The 12,549-nt window shown below is 39.4% G+C and overlaps 4 protein-coding genes across 4 annotated transcripts; 2 read left to right on the top strand and 2 right to left on the bottom strand.

The window, feature by feature from the left end:
* Positions 1-300: 300 nt before the first annotated feature.
* On the bottom strand, positions 301-4,531 carry ATC70_004507 (uncharacterized protein; the record flags this gene model as incomplete). The annotated part of the gene is made up of 15 exons (XM_064823809.1): positions 301-828; positions 891-1,030; positions 1,096-1,557; positions 1,613-2,105; positions 2,163-2,414; positions 2,465-2,639; positions 2,701-2,789; positions 2,848-2,992; positions 3,053-3,370; positions 3,426-3,732; positions 3,784-3,958; positions 4,008-4,135; positions 4,195-4,310; positions 4,370-4,449; positions 4,508-4,531. 15 exons carry the CDS (start codon positions 4,529-4,531, stop codon positions 301-303), a joined length of 3,432 nt encoding a protein of 1,143 aa, XP_064688634.1.
* Positions 4,532-5,056: 525 nt separating this feature from the next.
* Positions 5,057-6,141, top strand: IRE1 (bifunctional endoribonuclease/protein kinase ire1; the record flags this gene model as incomplete). The annotated part of the gene is made up of 3 exons (XM_064823808.1): positions 5,057-5,929; positions 5,988-6,020; positions 6,076-6,141. 3 exons carry the CDS (start codon positions 5,057-5,059, stop codon positions 6,139-6,141), a joined length of 972 nt encoding a protein of 323 aa, XP_064688633.1.
* A 1,535-nt stretch (positions 6,142-7,676) lies between these two features.
* Positions 7,677-8,943, top strand: ATC70_004505 (uncharacterized protein; the record flags this gene model as incomplete). Its single annotated transcript, XM_064823807.1, has 4 exons — positions 7,677-7,798; positions 7,860-8,186; positions 8,242-8,621; positions 8,690-8,943. The coding sequence occupies 4 exons, from the start codon at positions 7,677-7,679 to the stop codon at positions 8,941-8,943; spliced, it is 1,083 nt and encodes a 360-aa protein (XP_064688632.1).
* A 167-nt stretch (positions 8,944-9,110) lies between these two features.
* ZRT3_1 (Zinc transporter) lies at positions 9,111-10,672 on the bottom strand (the record flags this gene model as incomplete). The annotated part of the gene is made up of 6 exons (XM_064823806.1): positions 9,111-9,178; positions 9,242-9,328; positions 9,389-9,536; positions 9,588-10,052; positions 10,107-10,200; positions 10,437-10,672. The coding sequence occupies 6 exons, from the start codon at positions 10,670-10,672 to the stop codon at positions 9,111-9,113; spliced, it is 1,098 nt and encodes a 365-aa protein (XP_064688631.1).
* Positions 10,673-12,549: the final 1,877 nt, after the last annotated feature.

Raw genomic sequence — 12,549 nt, 5'->3', positions numbered from 1 at the left:
TTCAAAAGAACATAGATCTGTTCTCTTTTAGCATCCGATGTTATATAACAATGCTACCTAGTAAATGCACCTATGGACATCTTGTTCTTTTATTCTTGTTGCAGAATATTTTTGATTTCACACTGTTTCGGATGTGGGTGGTAGATGCTGACCTTCGATAATGACAATTTACAGCAACATATGGAGCTACTAAAAGCAAATGCTCTAGCAACTGAGCGAGATTTGTTTCGCATGTAAGCCCAGTGAAATGCTTGGATCAAATCTTCAAGGTGCAATTCAGTGCACCAACTTTATTTATGACTACAAGAAATACAGTGTTTTCTGGTCCTGATCATTGCTATCGCTGCCGCATGTGTGTAAACCTAATGCCTGAGACAATCCAAAATGTGCTTGCTGTGCCAACAGTACCGGCTTAAGCAGGGCTGCTTCTTCGCAGCTAAGGATGGGCCGCAATCGCATCTTCTTGCATCTGTTCTCATTCACTTTTGACTTTTTCTTGTAATTTGCAATTCTTTTCTTGGGTTGTTGCTGGAGCATCCGCTCAAATTGTTGGCGGCTTTCCATGTCAACGAGGCCTTCTATGATTTGCATAGCTAAACGATGGACTACTTCTGTTTGTGTTTCATTCAAATCTACTGAACTCAAATGATACAGTGTCAAAATGGCTAAAGCACGGTCTGATCTCAACTTCTCTGTATTTAAAAGCGGGTAATAGTAACAATGAGCAGTAGCATCGTCAGTTTCGGTCTCTTGATTCAACCTTTCTTTGAGCTTGTTGTATGATGCTGTTTGTCCATCTTTGCTTATATTTCCCCAATGCGTGATGTCCTGGAAAAAAAAACAGAAATTTAAAGCCTGTGTGAGGGGCATGCCATTTGATGTGAATGTACCTGGATCACCTTAATCAAGCAAGACAGGTAGTACAAATCCTGCTTATCGTTGTGGAAGCTGTTCTCCTTTGCTTCGGTATTTCTAGCCTTAGGTTTCAAAAGTTGTACTGTACATAAAACCACAAAATAAGACCGAATTCCTGTAAGCAAACGGCGCGGACTTGTTCAGCATGTGAGATGTAACAATAGCAATATGGGTACTAACCTTGATGTCTTGATAATTGCGATATAATAGGCAGTATTGACTTGTTTGTGTAATGCCGTTCATCTTGCAAGACTGGGTAAAAATCAAATGAGTCGTAAAGCTTGTAGAGAAAGTGGTTCAAGAGCTTAGGGTATTCGCTTGATACACTTAACGAGGATTTTGGATGTAAAGCATGCTCTAATCCGTTTCGCAAGATCTCGTTTTCTGCAGGATGCTTCCACAGCAAGAGCAAGTTGTATTCCCATTGAATTTGGCGCTGAAACAGAGCATCTGTCAATTCAGTTGATAGCTTGCATGCCTTGAAGAAACATTGCCATCCCTCTGTTGATTGCTGGACCCTGGTTTCTGTACTGTCTGCCTCAAATACCTGATTCAATGAGCCTGTGATGCGAAAAAATGGAGCAGGAACTCGCAATGATCTGTGTTTGATGAAGGGATACCATAATAATTGCGTTTCCCAACCTGCATACAGCATCAGTAAATGATATACCCCATACTATAATGAATGCTACTTTACGAAAAGCAGTTAGCGATGTCTCAAAATATTGCTGTAACGTTGTAAACCGAGATGGCGCTGCTGTTAACCCATAGATGCTGATCAGGGTAAATTTATCAATGTAATTGAGTGCTGCTTCCCAATCTTGAAGTCGTACACCATGTTTCTCATCTTGCTCTCGTAGGTCCATAATAAACGTTAAGCAATGTACCAAGGTTTCAGATGAACAATAAAGAACAGCTGGAAGGTCCGACTCGTTCAAAGGAGTGTGCATGGTCCTGACATGATGCCAGCCTGAATCGTTGTCGTGTTTATACTGGCAAAACGAGTCGAGCAAGTACAAGTTGAACTGAATCAATTGGATGTCAATAGTAGTGGGTTGTTGAGTAAATTGAACCATAGGTGGTAGTACAAAGTCATTCAAGATGTCTGGTATATCTAGGAGCATTCTTGTTGGTTGATCTGGCACTAAACAATTTGGAGTCAAGATGATGGGATGGTTCTCTGTGAATTGCTATAAACCATGAAGCATGTCAGTACATACGCGTATTAATGGTTGTGATGTACTTGCGTTGGCTAAGCAGCCTTTTATAAAGTGTGCGATATTCTGTTGGTTTGACAGTAAATCTTTGGATTCAAGCAGCATTGACACTGTGTCTCGAACCACTGTTAGCAAGAGGCTGGAACATGAGCTTGACTTCCTAAATGTACACAGATTTCCGAGCATATTCAAAATGGGAATGATGGCTCTGAACTGGTTCTTGTTTCGTACGCAAGCTAGAACTAGCTCCTGAACAACCTGGTACGGCCAAATAATCGATAACTGCACTGTCATTTAGTTTCTGCAGGAACGTCTCATTGCACCAATTGTACCTTGATCAGTTTCATAATGACATCGTCTGGAGCATCTTGCCCGTAAAGCCCACTATTATCATCGTCATCTATGGTGATTTGATTACAAACCTTAATCAAATCACTCTTGAATGGAATATTCCATAGATCAATTGACCTGAAAGTGGGTAAATGAATGTCGTCGGCTTCTCGTCTTCTTGAAGTAATAATGACGGATATTAACAATGTATATTTTAATTTCGAGTTGTCATGGTTACCTCTGCTTTAAGACGTCGTCTCTAAAATGAATTAGATCATCTTTGTCATGGACATGGGCAATACAAGTCTCCAGTAAGTGGCAAAGGTTCTACAGAGAAGTTTACTAACACCCACCACTAAATACTACTCCTCCTTAGTCAACTCACGTTAATCAACAACTTTGTATCTCGGCTATTGGACCTTTGATAATGTTGCACATGTTTCAGAATGTGGCCATATAGCACCATCATCAAATCCTCCTTCGCTATAAGGCTTGCAAATATATCCGCGCACCTGGTATCTACAACATCTCTGTAAAAGATAAATCTTTAGCCGTAATTACTATAATCGGGATTGTCTTTCAAGCCATACCTAATCCACAGATCCATAAATTGAACAACAACCTTCAGCGTTGATTTCCAAAAACTAGCTCGGTTTCGAATGCTAAAAATACACCATAGTTGGCATTTGGCGACATTATTCTTGACGATCTTTTCGCGGACCTTCTCCTCCAGTCGGTCAAAGCCGCTCTTTTCGTCTGCATCGCATAAAGACTGGGTGCCTGTCACTAGACATTTGCTCTGCAAATGCCAGCAAATCACTAGGAAAGCTTGTTCGTGGGTAGTTGTGTTGGCATCTTGCTGCTTTATGAGTTTGTTCCAATCGTATTTTAGATCATGCTGTTGGACTCTAAACAAATCAAACAGTGTCAGATCTAGGAGATGTTTTTCAATCTTGTTTTTACCTGGCATTTTGACATGTTTGTATAGGTATAGTGATAGTTTTAGGTTCAGGTATCTCTCGCATGTAGGAGGGAAGAGAAGTACCCTTGAGTTGAAAGATGGATCTGATAAGTGAATAGCAGGTTTCAGAGATAGTGACATTAGGGCTCTTCTTCATTATGAGGTATGGAATGGAGCTTGCAAACCAGCTCAATCGATGTGTACTGTTTTGGATAATGCGTGCTTGGTTTGGTTCAATCTTTGCGAGTTGAGTGTTTTCCAACACATAATCATATAGCGTTTGTAAAATGGCCGGCAAATAATGAGTCGCTATGGTTGTAAAATTAGAGTATGTCGCTCAAGTAGTTCTGCTTTCTGTACCTAGACCAGCTTTGTCGTCGACTTTGATCTGATCTACTATGAATTGCTGCAATATCTGATCAGTAATACCATCAAAATGGGCGTTTCTCTGAATCAGTTTGAACAGAATTGGGTGAAAATGTCTCAATGGTTTGTTTGTGGCATCAGCGGTTCTCATAATGAATTGCAGAGCATCCTAAGCAATGGTAAATCATCCAAAGATATAACCATCTGCAAATGCGTACCTGAGCTGTCATTTTCCATAATTTTTGGGTGGTATATTTGTGTAGATCAAAGTGTTCGCAGATGTGATACAGTATATAATGATCTATGGCATTTGGAAAGTTTACCATGTTAAAATCCACAGCATTGTCTACATTAGGTCTAGGTTAGCAAGCGTCACTTCAGTTGTGGTCCTTTCACTGGTATTACCCTGACTGTGGATGGTGTTGTAGAATACTATATTGTGCAAGGCCATCAATGCTTCTGGAGAGTGATTGTAATATGATAATGTCGAGCCAAGGCTTTTAAGCAGTTGGTCCAGCTGTCTAATGTCAATGGCAGGATGTAAAACATGCCTGTACCTCATATAGCATTTTATATTTACCTGTCAGAGGCTTGTAGCTTTTCACGCTGAAGACTCGAGTTGTATTTCTTCTCGTACTCCAGCCAACCATTTAGATCGGTCTGCAATTTTATTAGTATGTCTTGGTGCTGTTAATACTGTTAACCAACACAAGTTTACCCTGAATTCAGCTTCGATATTCATAATGAAGACGAGAAAGAAAAAGATAATGCGTTTGTGATAAAAGCCTTCCGTCCAATTCAAAAGTATTTCCATTGAATGTATCATCCCTGTGACAGCTAAACATAGCATCAGTACCTTTGTATCAAGTACTTGCGACCTTCCTGGACGATCAACAACGCTACAAAGGATCTGTAGAGTCAGCAAAAGTCCAGCTCTTGAAGCAATCACCCTAAAGCGTGTCGATTAGCCTTGAAAATTCTTTTACAAGTTTGGCCTTGTCTACCCAATGTCCCGTCTGACTGAAGCTTCGGACACTTGATGCAACAGTACATTACCGCATTGAGTGCCGCGAGATGTGCAGATACTGTTCTTGTTCTGCTTTTGTTTACAAGGAAAATGCATGAATTAGACAATCAACATCTCTAGTCGATTGGCATTGTCAATGATGTAGGACAACTCCGATTTAGGTCATGATAAAATCTTTCATAGCGCTGGCCGTTGTGCTAAAAAAAACTTCCTTCTTTTCATTACAACACAAGTTCGAAAATGGATGACACTAGCGAGGCAAAAGTGATGGATTTTGTCACTAGAAACATTGATAACATACCGTTCAAAACCTTGCGCCATGGCGAAGTGGAGCTACCACAATCAGAGCAACTGATACAAATCCAAGCTACTTTACACAAAGATCCAGCCTTGTTTCTAAGCAAATGGGGTCGATATCTCTCACAAAACTCATTGAGGTTGTTTCAAAGGATTCAAGGTAACTATGAGGTGGATTTCTACCTGGACTCTTTGCTATATCAACAAGAAGGAGAGTCTTCATCGCCACAACAACAACAACAACAACAACAAAGTGCATCACAGCCGCATAAAAAGTCTGCAATGCAGCTGTTGGCTCAGAACAGACGTTACAAATACCTTCAGCAGGAATTGAGGGGCTCAGATTACTATTCAGATGAATCCATCCAGCTGAGAGAACCAGTTTTATACAACCAGTTCATCGGGCAGTATATACCAGCAAGAGAGAGGGCAAAGCCCTTTGACAACGACATGACATTGGTGAACCGTATATTCAGCAACATGGACAGGAAATTTGTGGATGATCATTTATATGAACAAAAGATTAAGGATGAAGAGCAATTTGAAGAAGAAGAAGAAGAAGAAGAAGAAGAAGAAGATGATGATGATGATGAAGATGAAGAAGATGATGAAGAGGATGAAATGGAAAAATCAACACCAGTAGTGCTTACAAAACAGAAAGGCAAGGAAGATGTTGAAATGAAGGAGGCTACTCTATCAGATAAAGATGAGGAAGAGGATGAAGACAAACATACAGAAGCAGATGTAGAGTACAGAGACGAGCAAAGAGCTGAACTCATTCGCCTACTAGAAGAAAAGTTCTTGGCCGGTAAAGATGTAAGTGCTCATTTCAAAAGACCTTGATGATTTCAACTGAATATACAATGCGCAATAGGAATTCGACTATGATCAGGTGGATTACAATGAGGTATTTACAGTGCGAAATCATTCTTATGATAGTGTATTCACAAAGCTTTTATCAGGACTATGACGATTTTCAACAATTGGAGCAGGACATCCATGATCGCTACTTTGATGAAGATGAATAAAAGCAATGGAATACCCCTTCAAAGTTGTAACTTGTAGGTGCAACAAATCAGTTACTGTATTAAAGTGGTATCGTACAGACGGCGCTGGTCTGTTAGATTACTCTAAACACTGTATCCGAGAACTATTCGAGATGCTTGTAGACGCCATGAGCGGATGCACCAGGTAATGGATGTAGAATCAGTGACTAAGAAGCTCACTGTCCTTTCATCTAAATCACCATTGTCCCTACGTATTTCTTAATTTGATGTCATACTATCCTTTTTTTCATCAGATCTGTGATACATTAGACTCTCAATGTTCCATTGCGCATGACCCCCATTTAATCAGCATCCTAGTCATCATTGTCCATCAACAGAAAGGCATTTGGGACAGCCAGCAGCAGCGCCGCCCGCTGCTAAAATTGATTCAAACTCAGTTTATTTTTTTTTCTGTTCAAGATTGGACAGATTTCGTCTTTTTTCGACTTCTTTAATTTATTTTGTGATATTCGACTATACAAGCTGTCATGATCACCCTACGCTTCCTAATACATTTTCGAAGTACTTTTCAAGGCGCTTCCAATGATGCTAATTGTAATAAGTGTTTTGAATGAACTTATTGAGCAATTTAGTAAAATTTGAAACGAGGTTTTTAGCGAAAATAACCATATTTTGCATATGAAAATCTCATAAAAGTGGTTTCAGAGGTTGCTTTGGATCGCGAGCAACATTTTGATTTAATATATACCATAGTAAACTCTTCATTTTCAAGGTGAAAAACGCGATCGTTTGATTTTCGATGAAAAGCATGAGGTACCCCTCATGGTTTTTGGTTGATTTTCGACGATTCCAATAAAGTTGAGTAAAAGTGTTAGGCAGTTACTATTGAATGAGAGAAATCGTTTGGTGCTATTCTGGCTATCTAAAATGGCTTCTAACACGAGAAATTGCGGCCCAAATACACCCAATTTTCGCTGTATTTTGCAGAATCTTGAATAGTTTGAGCTGATGCAAGTGTGTTGTCTTTTGTTGTTCCTGTTTATGCTGATATGGAGCATTGTAAAGGAGTCAGATCCGTGATTTGGGACGGCTCTCGCCAAATAATGACATTTCAGTAGATAGTAGTAAGATCACGCCTTCACTGAGGCCAATTTGATTGTGCCAATCCACTAAATGTTGAGAACACGATGATATAAAGGTTATCAGATCAGTGTTCATGAGGAAACTTGCTGTTTACTGTGACTTTTCGAAGGCTTAGTACCGCACAAGTATTGTTGCACCATTTCTATTAAACTCTGAACATCCAAGATCAATAGAGAAGGAGTATTAATACGACCATTGCGAGTTATTTTATACTTCTTTTTCTCTTCTCCTTCACCCGCCTCTATATACTCTTCTGTCTCTATCGTTCATTTCACTATTGTCATATAGAGAGAAGGATTATGCCAGCATTTCCCATCTTGTCGGTTTCTAGGAAGCCAGTTTTACTGATCATCTTTTTCACAGTATTTGTGTTTCTTTACAACATTGCCAGCCATCCCAAAGTTTCGAAAACTATGCAAGCAAATGCCTACTACACAAATTACGACGAGAGAGCTTGTCTCCCACAACAATTGTTGATGAAAAAACCACCTACTAAACGAGCAAAGGCTGCCATGGTAATTCTTGTTAGAAATAAGTGAGTAAAAGCGAAGGTTTGATATTGTAACTGCTAATTTCCGAAAAACAATGCTATCTAGAGAACAAGAGGCTATTGCAGAGACGATTATCAACTTTCAAGACAAATTCAACAAGAATTTTGACTACCCATATGTGTTTTTGAACGAAGAGCCTTTCACAGAAGAATTCAAGGGAGCAATGAAAAGAGCAGCACCCGATGCGACAATGAAGTTTGGTTTGGTGCCTGAGAGTCAATGGAGTTATCCTAGTTGGGTTGATCAAGAAAAGGCATCGCAATCTAGAAAGAGTATGGATGATAGTGGTGTCTTGTTTGGAGGGCTGGAAAGTTATCATCATATGTGTAGATATCAGTCTGGCTTCTTTTTTGATCATCCCTTATTAGACGAGTAAGTTCAATACAAATGAAATGAATGCCAAGGAAAACTTATGCTGTATGGTTAGATACGAATGGTACTGGCGTGTAGAGCCAGGCGTACGATTCTTTTGCGATATCACTTACGATCCTTTCCTCTACATGGAGAAGTACAACAAGAAATACGGATTTGTTGTTACTTTACTCGAATTGCGAGACACTATCCCCACCTTGTGGAAGACGGTCGAGGCATATGCTAAATCAAGACGTATCGACATTTCAGAAAACAGCAAGCTCTTGTTCCCTTATTTCAGAGACAAAAACTCGGGCGACTTCAACCTGTGCCACTTTTGGTCCAATTTCGAAATTGCTTCATTGAATTTATGGAGAACTCCACAATATCGCGATTTCTTCAACTATTTGGATCAAACAGGCAACTTTTTTTACGAGAGATGGGGAGATGCTCCAGGTTTGTTTTGCTTCTTCTGTGGGCTTGTTTCGATATTCTAATCAATGTGTATCTTTCGGCACATGTAGTTCACTCTTTAGCGGCAGGTTTGTTCTTGCAGACAGATGAAGTGCATTATTTTGAGGATATTGGATATCAGCATGATCTCTACAGACATTGTCCCTCAAAGGAGAGCGGATTGGGCTGTAGATGTGATTGTCCAGTGGGAACCAACGACAAGAGCATTGACCATGACAAAAATTATGACACTTGCCTTCCTGTCTGGCTGAAGCACGTCAAAGAGGATGAAAAAAAGAGAACAAATTGGAATGTTTGGTCATAGTGTATACCTCTTTTTTTTTTCGAATAAATATGTATATTTCATTTACGATTGTATAAATGTAGAAAAACGGAAAAAATACAAGAAAATTCAAGTAAAAGTACAATAAATGCAACAAAAGAAAAATGGCATAACGAATCCAGCTCGTATCTGTGTTTAAGTGTATGAGGTTAATCCAAAGAGAGGGTTCTTTCAGCCAAATGCCGAGGCATTGAAGATCTTCGGTGATTGGAACGCACTAGTGATGGTTGATTGACAATTAGCATGATGCAAGCTACAATACAGAAGAGCCAGAACTTACAATGTGGTTTAAGACCTTTGCCAAAATTTGAACAACAGATGAACGCATTGATAATCGTTAAAATGACCAACGCTAGAGAAACGCTTGCTACAATACAGCGCTTTGTTAATAAAAGGGACAAGCAGCTCAAACAGGGCACTTGCTTACCAAAAAAAGTCAAAAACTCCTTGACAAATCGATATTTTTCACTTTGTGATGGATCGTAGATACGATAAATCTTGAATATAAAATAGGCTACGCCAGCAAACATGCCAATAAAGAACAATCCCATCAACCACCTGGATTCATGTTGAATCTATTTACCTCGTTAATGCGATGCATGCTATAAATGACCGCCCATACTTACTGAATAGACAGCCAATATTAGAAATAGACATGTCAAGGGTATAGCGACGATGGTCAGGGCAAACTCATAGTCTCCGGATCTCAGCACCAACACAAGGTATTGAATTGAATAGCCCAAAAAGAAGAAGAAATCAATTTTGAGTATAGTCAAAATGATCTGATACCATCGATACATGTTTCTAATCTCTGGATCAGCACCAATTTTTTTGTAGATCTTCCAACCAAATTCCTGATACAATCTTGCGCCAATGTAAAAGTAAATCAACTGGCAGACACCGGTGATAACAGCAATGACAATCAAGAGCCTGTTGATTAAAAAGGTCAACGATGTCGCTAACTGCTCCAAATCAGAATCTTGAGAGTCTAATGCATCTGCAATTTGTTTGAATTGAAATACTGCGTATACAAAGCAGCAAATGTTGAACAATAGAAACGCAATCACTTGGATGGTGTTTTGAGCACGGACCTGTTTCTGCGTATTAGCATATATTGTCATATCTGGTCAGTCGTACCCACTTACAGCATCCCAGGCAATCAATACTTGAAATATCTGCGAAAAGATGAAAATCATCAAATAGACAGGAATGCCCAACCCAAGGTTATTCGCTGAAAACCTACAATATCATCAAAGGAGCAAGTGTGAGTTCAGGGGAATCATGAGCAGGGAGCATCAAGAAAGGGAGGGGGTGGGGGGGGGGGTGAGGAGAGAACAAGAGAAAAGGAGGAGAGGCTTCAATGAATGTATGCTTTGTTGTCATATCAAGCAAAAAAAAAAAAAAAAAAAAAAAAAAAAAAAAAAAAAAAAAAAAAAAAAAAAAAAGACATTTATGATATAGACATTGCTCCTTACTCTGTATGATAAAACTTTGCAAAGATGACTGCCTCTAACGCAATGACTACAATCGCTTCGAATATCGATAACACAACCAAAAACACTGAATTGGGTGAGTTGGACCAGAAATTGAATCTGGTTTCTGCTCTTTCATCTCGAGTAGATTCGAATATCTTGTGTGATGATTGCTGTTCAAAGCTGGGATCTACAAAACTCTCGGCTGACATTTTGTTGTCTTCAATGATGGTTGTCATAAAAGATATCGATGATGTTGATGTAAATGACGATGATGAGGATGCCTATCTAACTTTAGATAATGATGATGTTGTTGTTGGGGAATATAGCGTTAGATAGAGATGCAAATGAGTCAACGTTTCAATAGTCTTTTTGAGCTTGCCCTAACAATGAAAAAGAAATATATACAGGAAGAGAAAGAAAAAGAGAGAAGCGAAACAAGAGAAACCAACATCTCAAAAAGGGACAACCGGTTGTCGGGTCACCTTGTTAAACAATTAGAAATGAGTGTATGGTTTTCTCCATTTGGGGGCGCATTCGCCAAGACTATTAAGCTTGATGATTGGCCTGTACGTCATTTAGCTCTATTCTCGTATTGTGTTAATTACTCATAATCTGACTTCCGGCAAGTCATCGCGGATACATGGTTTTTCCAAAGCGAGGTTGATGGTACAGGAGAGATTGTGCCGCGCGCAAGAAAGGAGAAGAAGAGCCGCAATGGGGGATTCAAAAGAGATGAATTCCAAACTGATGCAGGTAGGCTTCCACTGTCAATTATGTCAATATTTCTTGTTCACATGTTGGATACTACTCATCCGAAATGAATGACCATCAACAAAAGTATATGAGCAGTTCTTTCTGTTCAGTCTACAGAGCAATCGATTTAGGCTACTTATTCATATTTTGTAACAATGAGATGCTTGGGCACAAAGCGCGGATCCTAGCCACTAGGAACCAGATTTTGGCAGCTGGATGCTAGCAACCAATTGTTGCAATGGACTTGACTTAAGCCACATGCTATATCAATTTGATACTGATGCTCAAAAGACCTGATTGCTTTTTGATTGCTTTGAATGGTCAAGCCTAATCATGGCGCCAAAGGACATGTCATCTTTCTAGCTATTTTTCGCTTGTGTGAGATAAATTTACCTCGCAAGAAGAAAAGAGTGTGAAACGTAGTATAAACTACCGCTTTAGCATGCTTGTAGGGTTACCTTTTCGTTTCGAGAAGGATTTAAACTATATTCTATAGTATTCGATGCAGAACAAACATGCGTACAGGCCAATATATACTTTGTTCCTGCCTGCCATGACATTGTATAGATTCTGTCTAATTTCACAATGTTGAAATAGCAATGTATCGTATCCTGCGTGCATACAAATATTTGCATTTCTTTAGAAGAATACTGCAAATGGAAAAAGCGAAGTTCCAGTTACACGACTACCCATAAACTTTTGTTGTAGTGGTACACAAAACTGGTACAAATATTCTATTCTTACAACAAGCGCTTGATAGCCCTCTGTAGAATTTCATGCAAAGCAATCTAGTATATTTTTCTGTTAAGCTTTGCTGATGGCTCTCGTTTTTGATGCTACTAGCACACAGTAAGGCAGCAGGGTGGGTCTTATCTGTGGCTTCCAGGCCTGCAAATACAAAAGCTGTGTGCCAGGAGAACACGAGTCGCAAGTTTCAACATTGATAATCCCTCGTGCAAAGAGATTTGAGAACAAAACAACAGGCTGGAAGATCACCCATGACTTTAGTCTCATACGTAATACGTAGATGACTTATACATTTGTAACTTGTAGAAATGATACATTTGAGGCATCCTCTACTCGATTTGTACAACGAGCAGCCTCTCTTGAAGGTTTGCTGAAGCATTGTAAAACAACATAAGCCATCATTCAAGAAAGAACAAGAGCGTTAAAGTTTTATGGAATGTAATTACATGTTCGATTGCATGTTTATTCATGTTTGTCAATATTTAGACAACAATGCCATTTTTTCATATAAAGCGGCATTGCAGATACAGATGCTCGATTTCGCGTCGATTTGACAATTGTAGCATCCATCTTTGATAGCTTCTGGTATTGGTTTTCCTGGGTAACCAGTGCG

This window comes from Mucor velutinosus, assembly GCF_035048745.1.
Source record: "Mucor velutinosus strain NIH1002 chromosome Unknown tig00001540, whole genome shotgun sequence".
Lineage (NCBI taxonomy): Eukaryota > Fungi > Mucoromycota > Mucoromycetes > Mucorales > Mucoraceae > Mucor > Mucor velutinosus.
The sequence above is the reverse complement of the archived record's forward strand: the minus strand, read 5'-3'. Positions and strand labels throughout refer to the sequence as shown.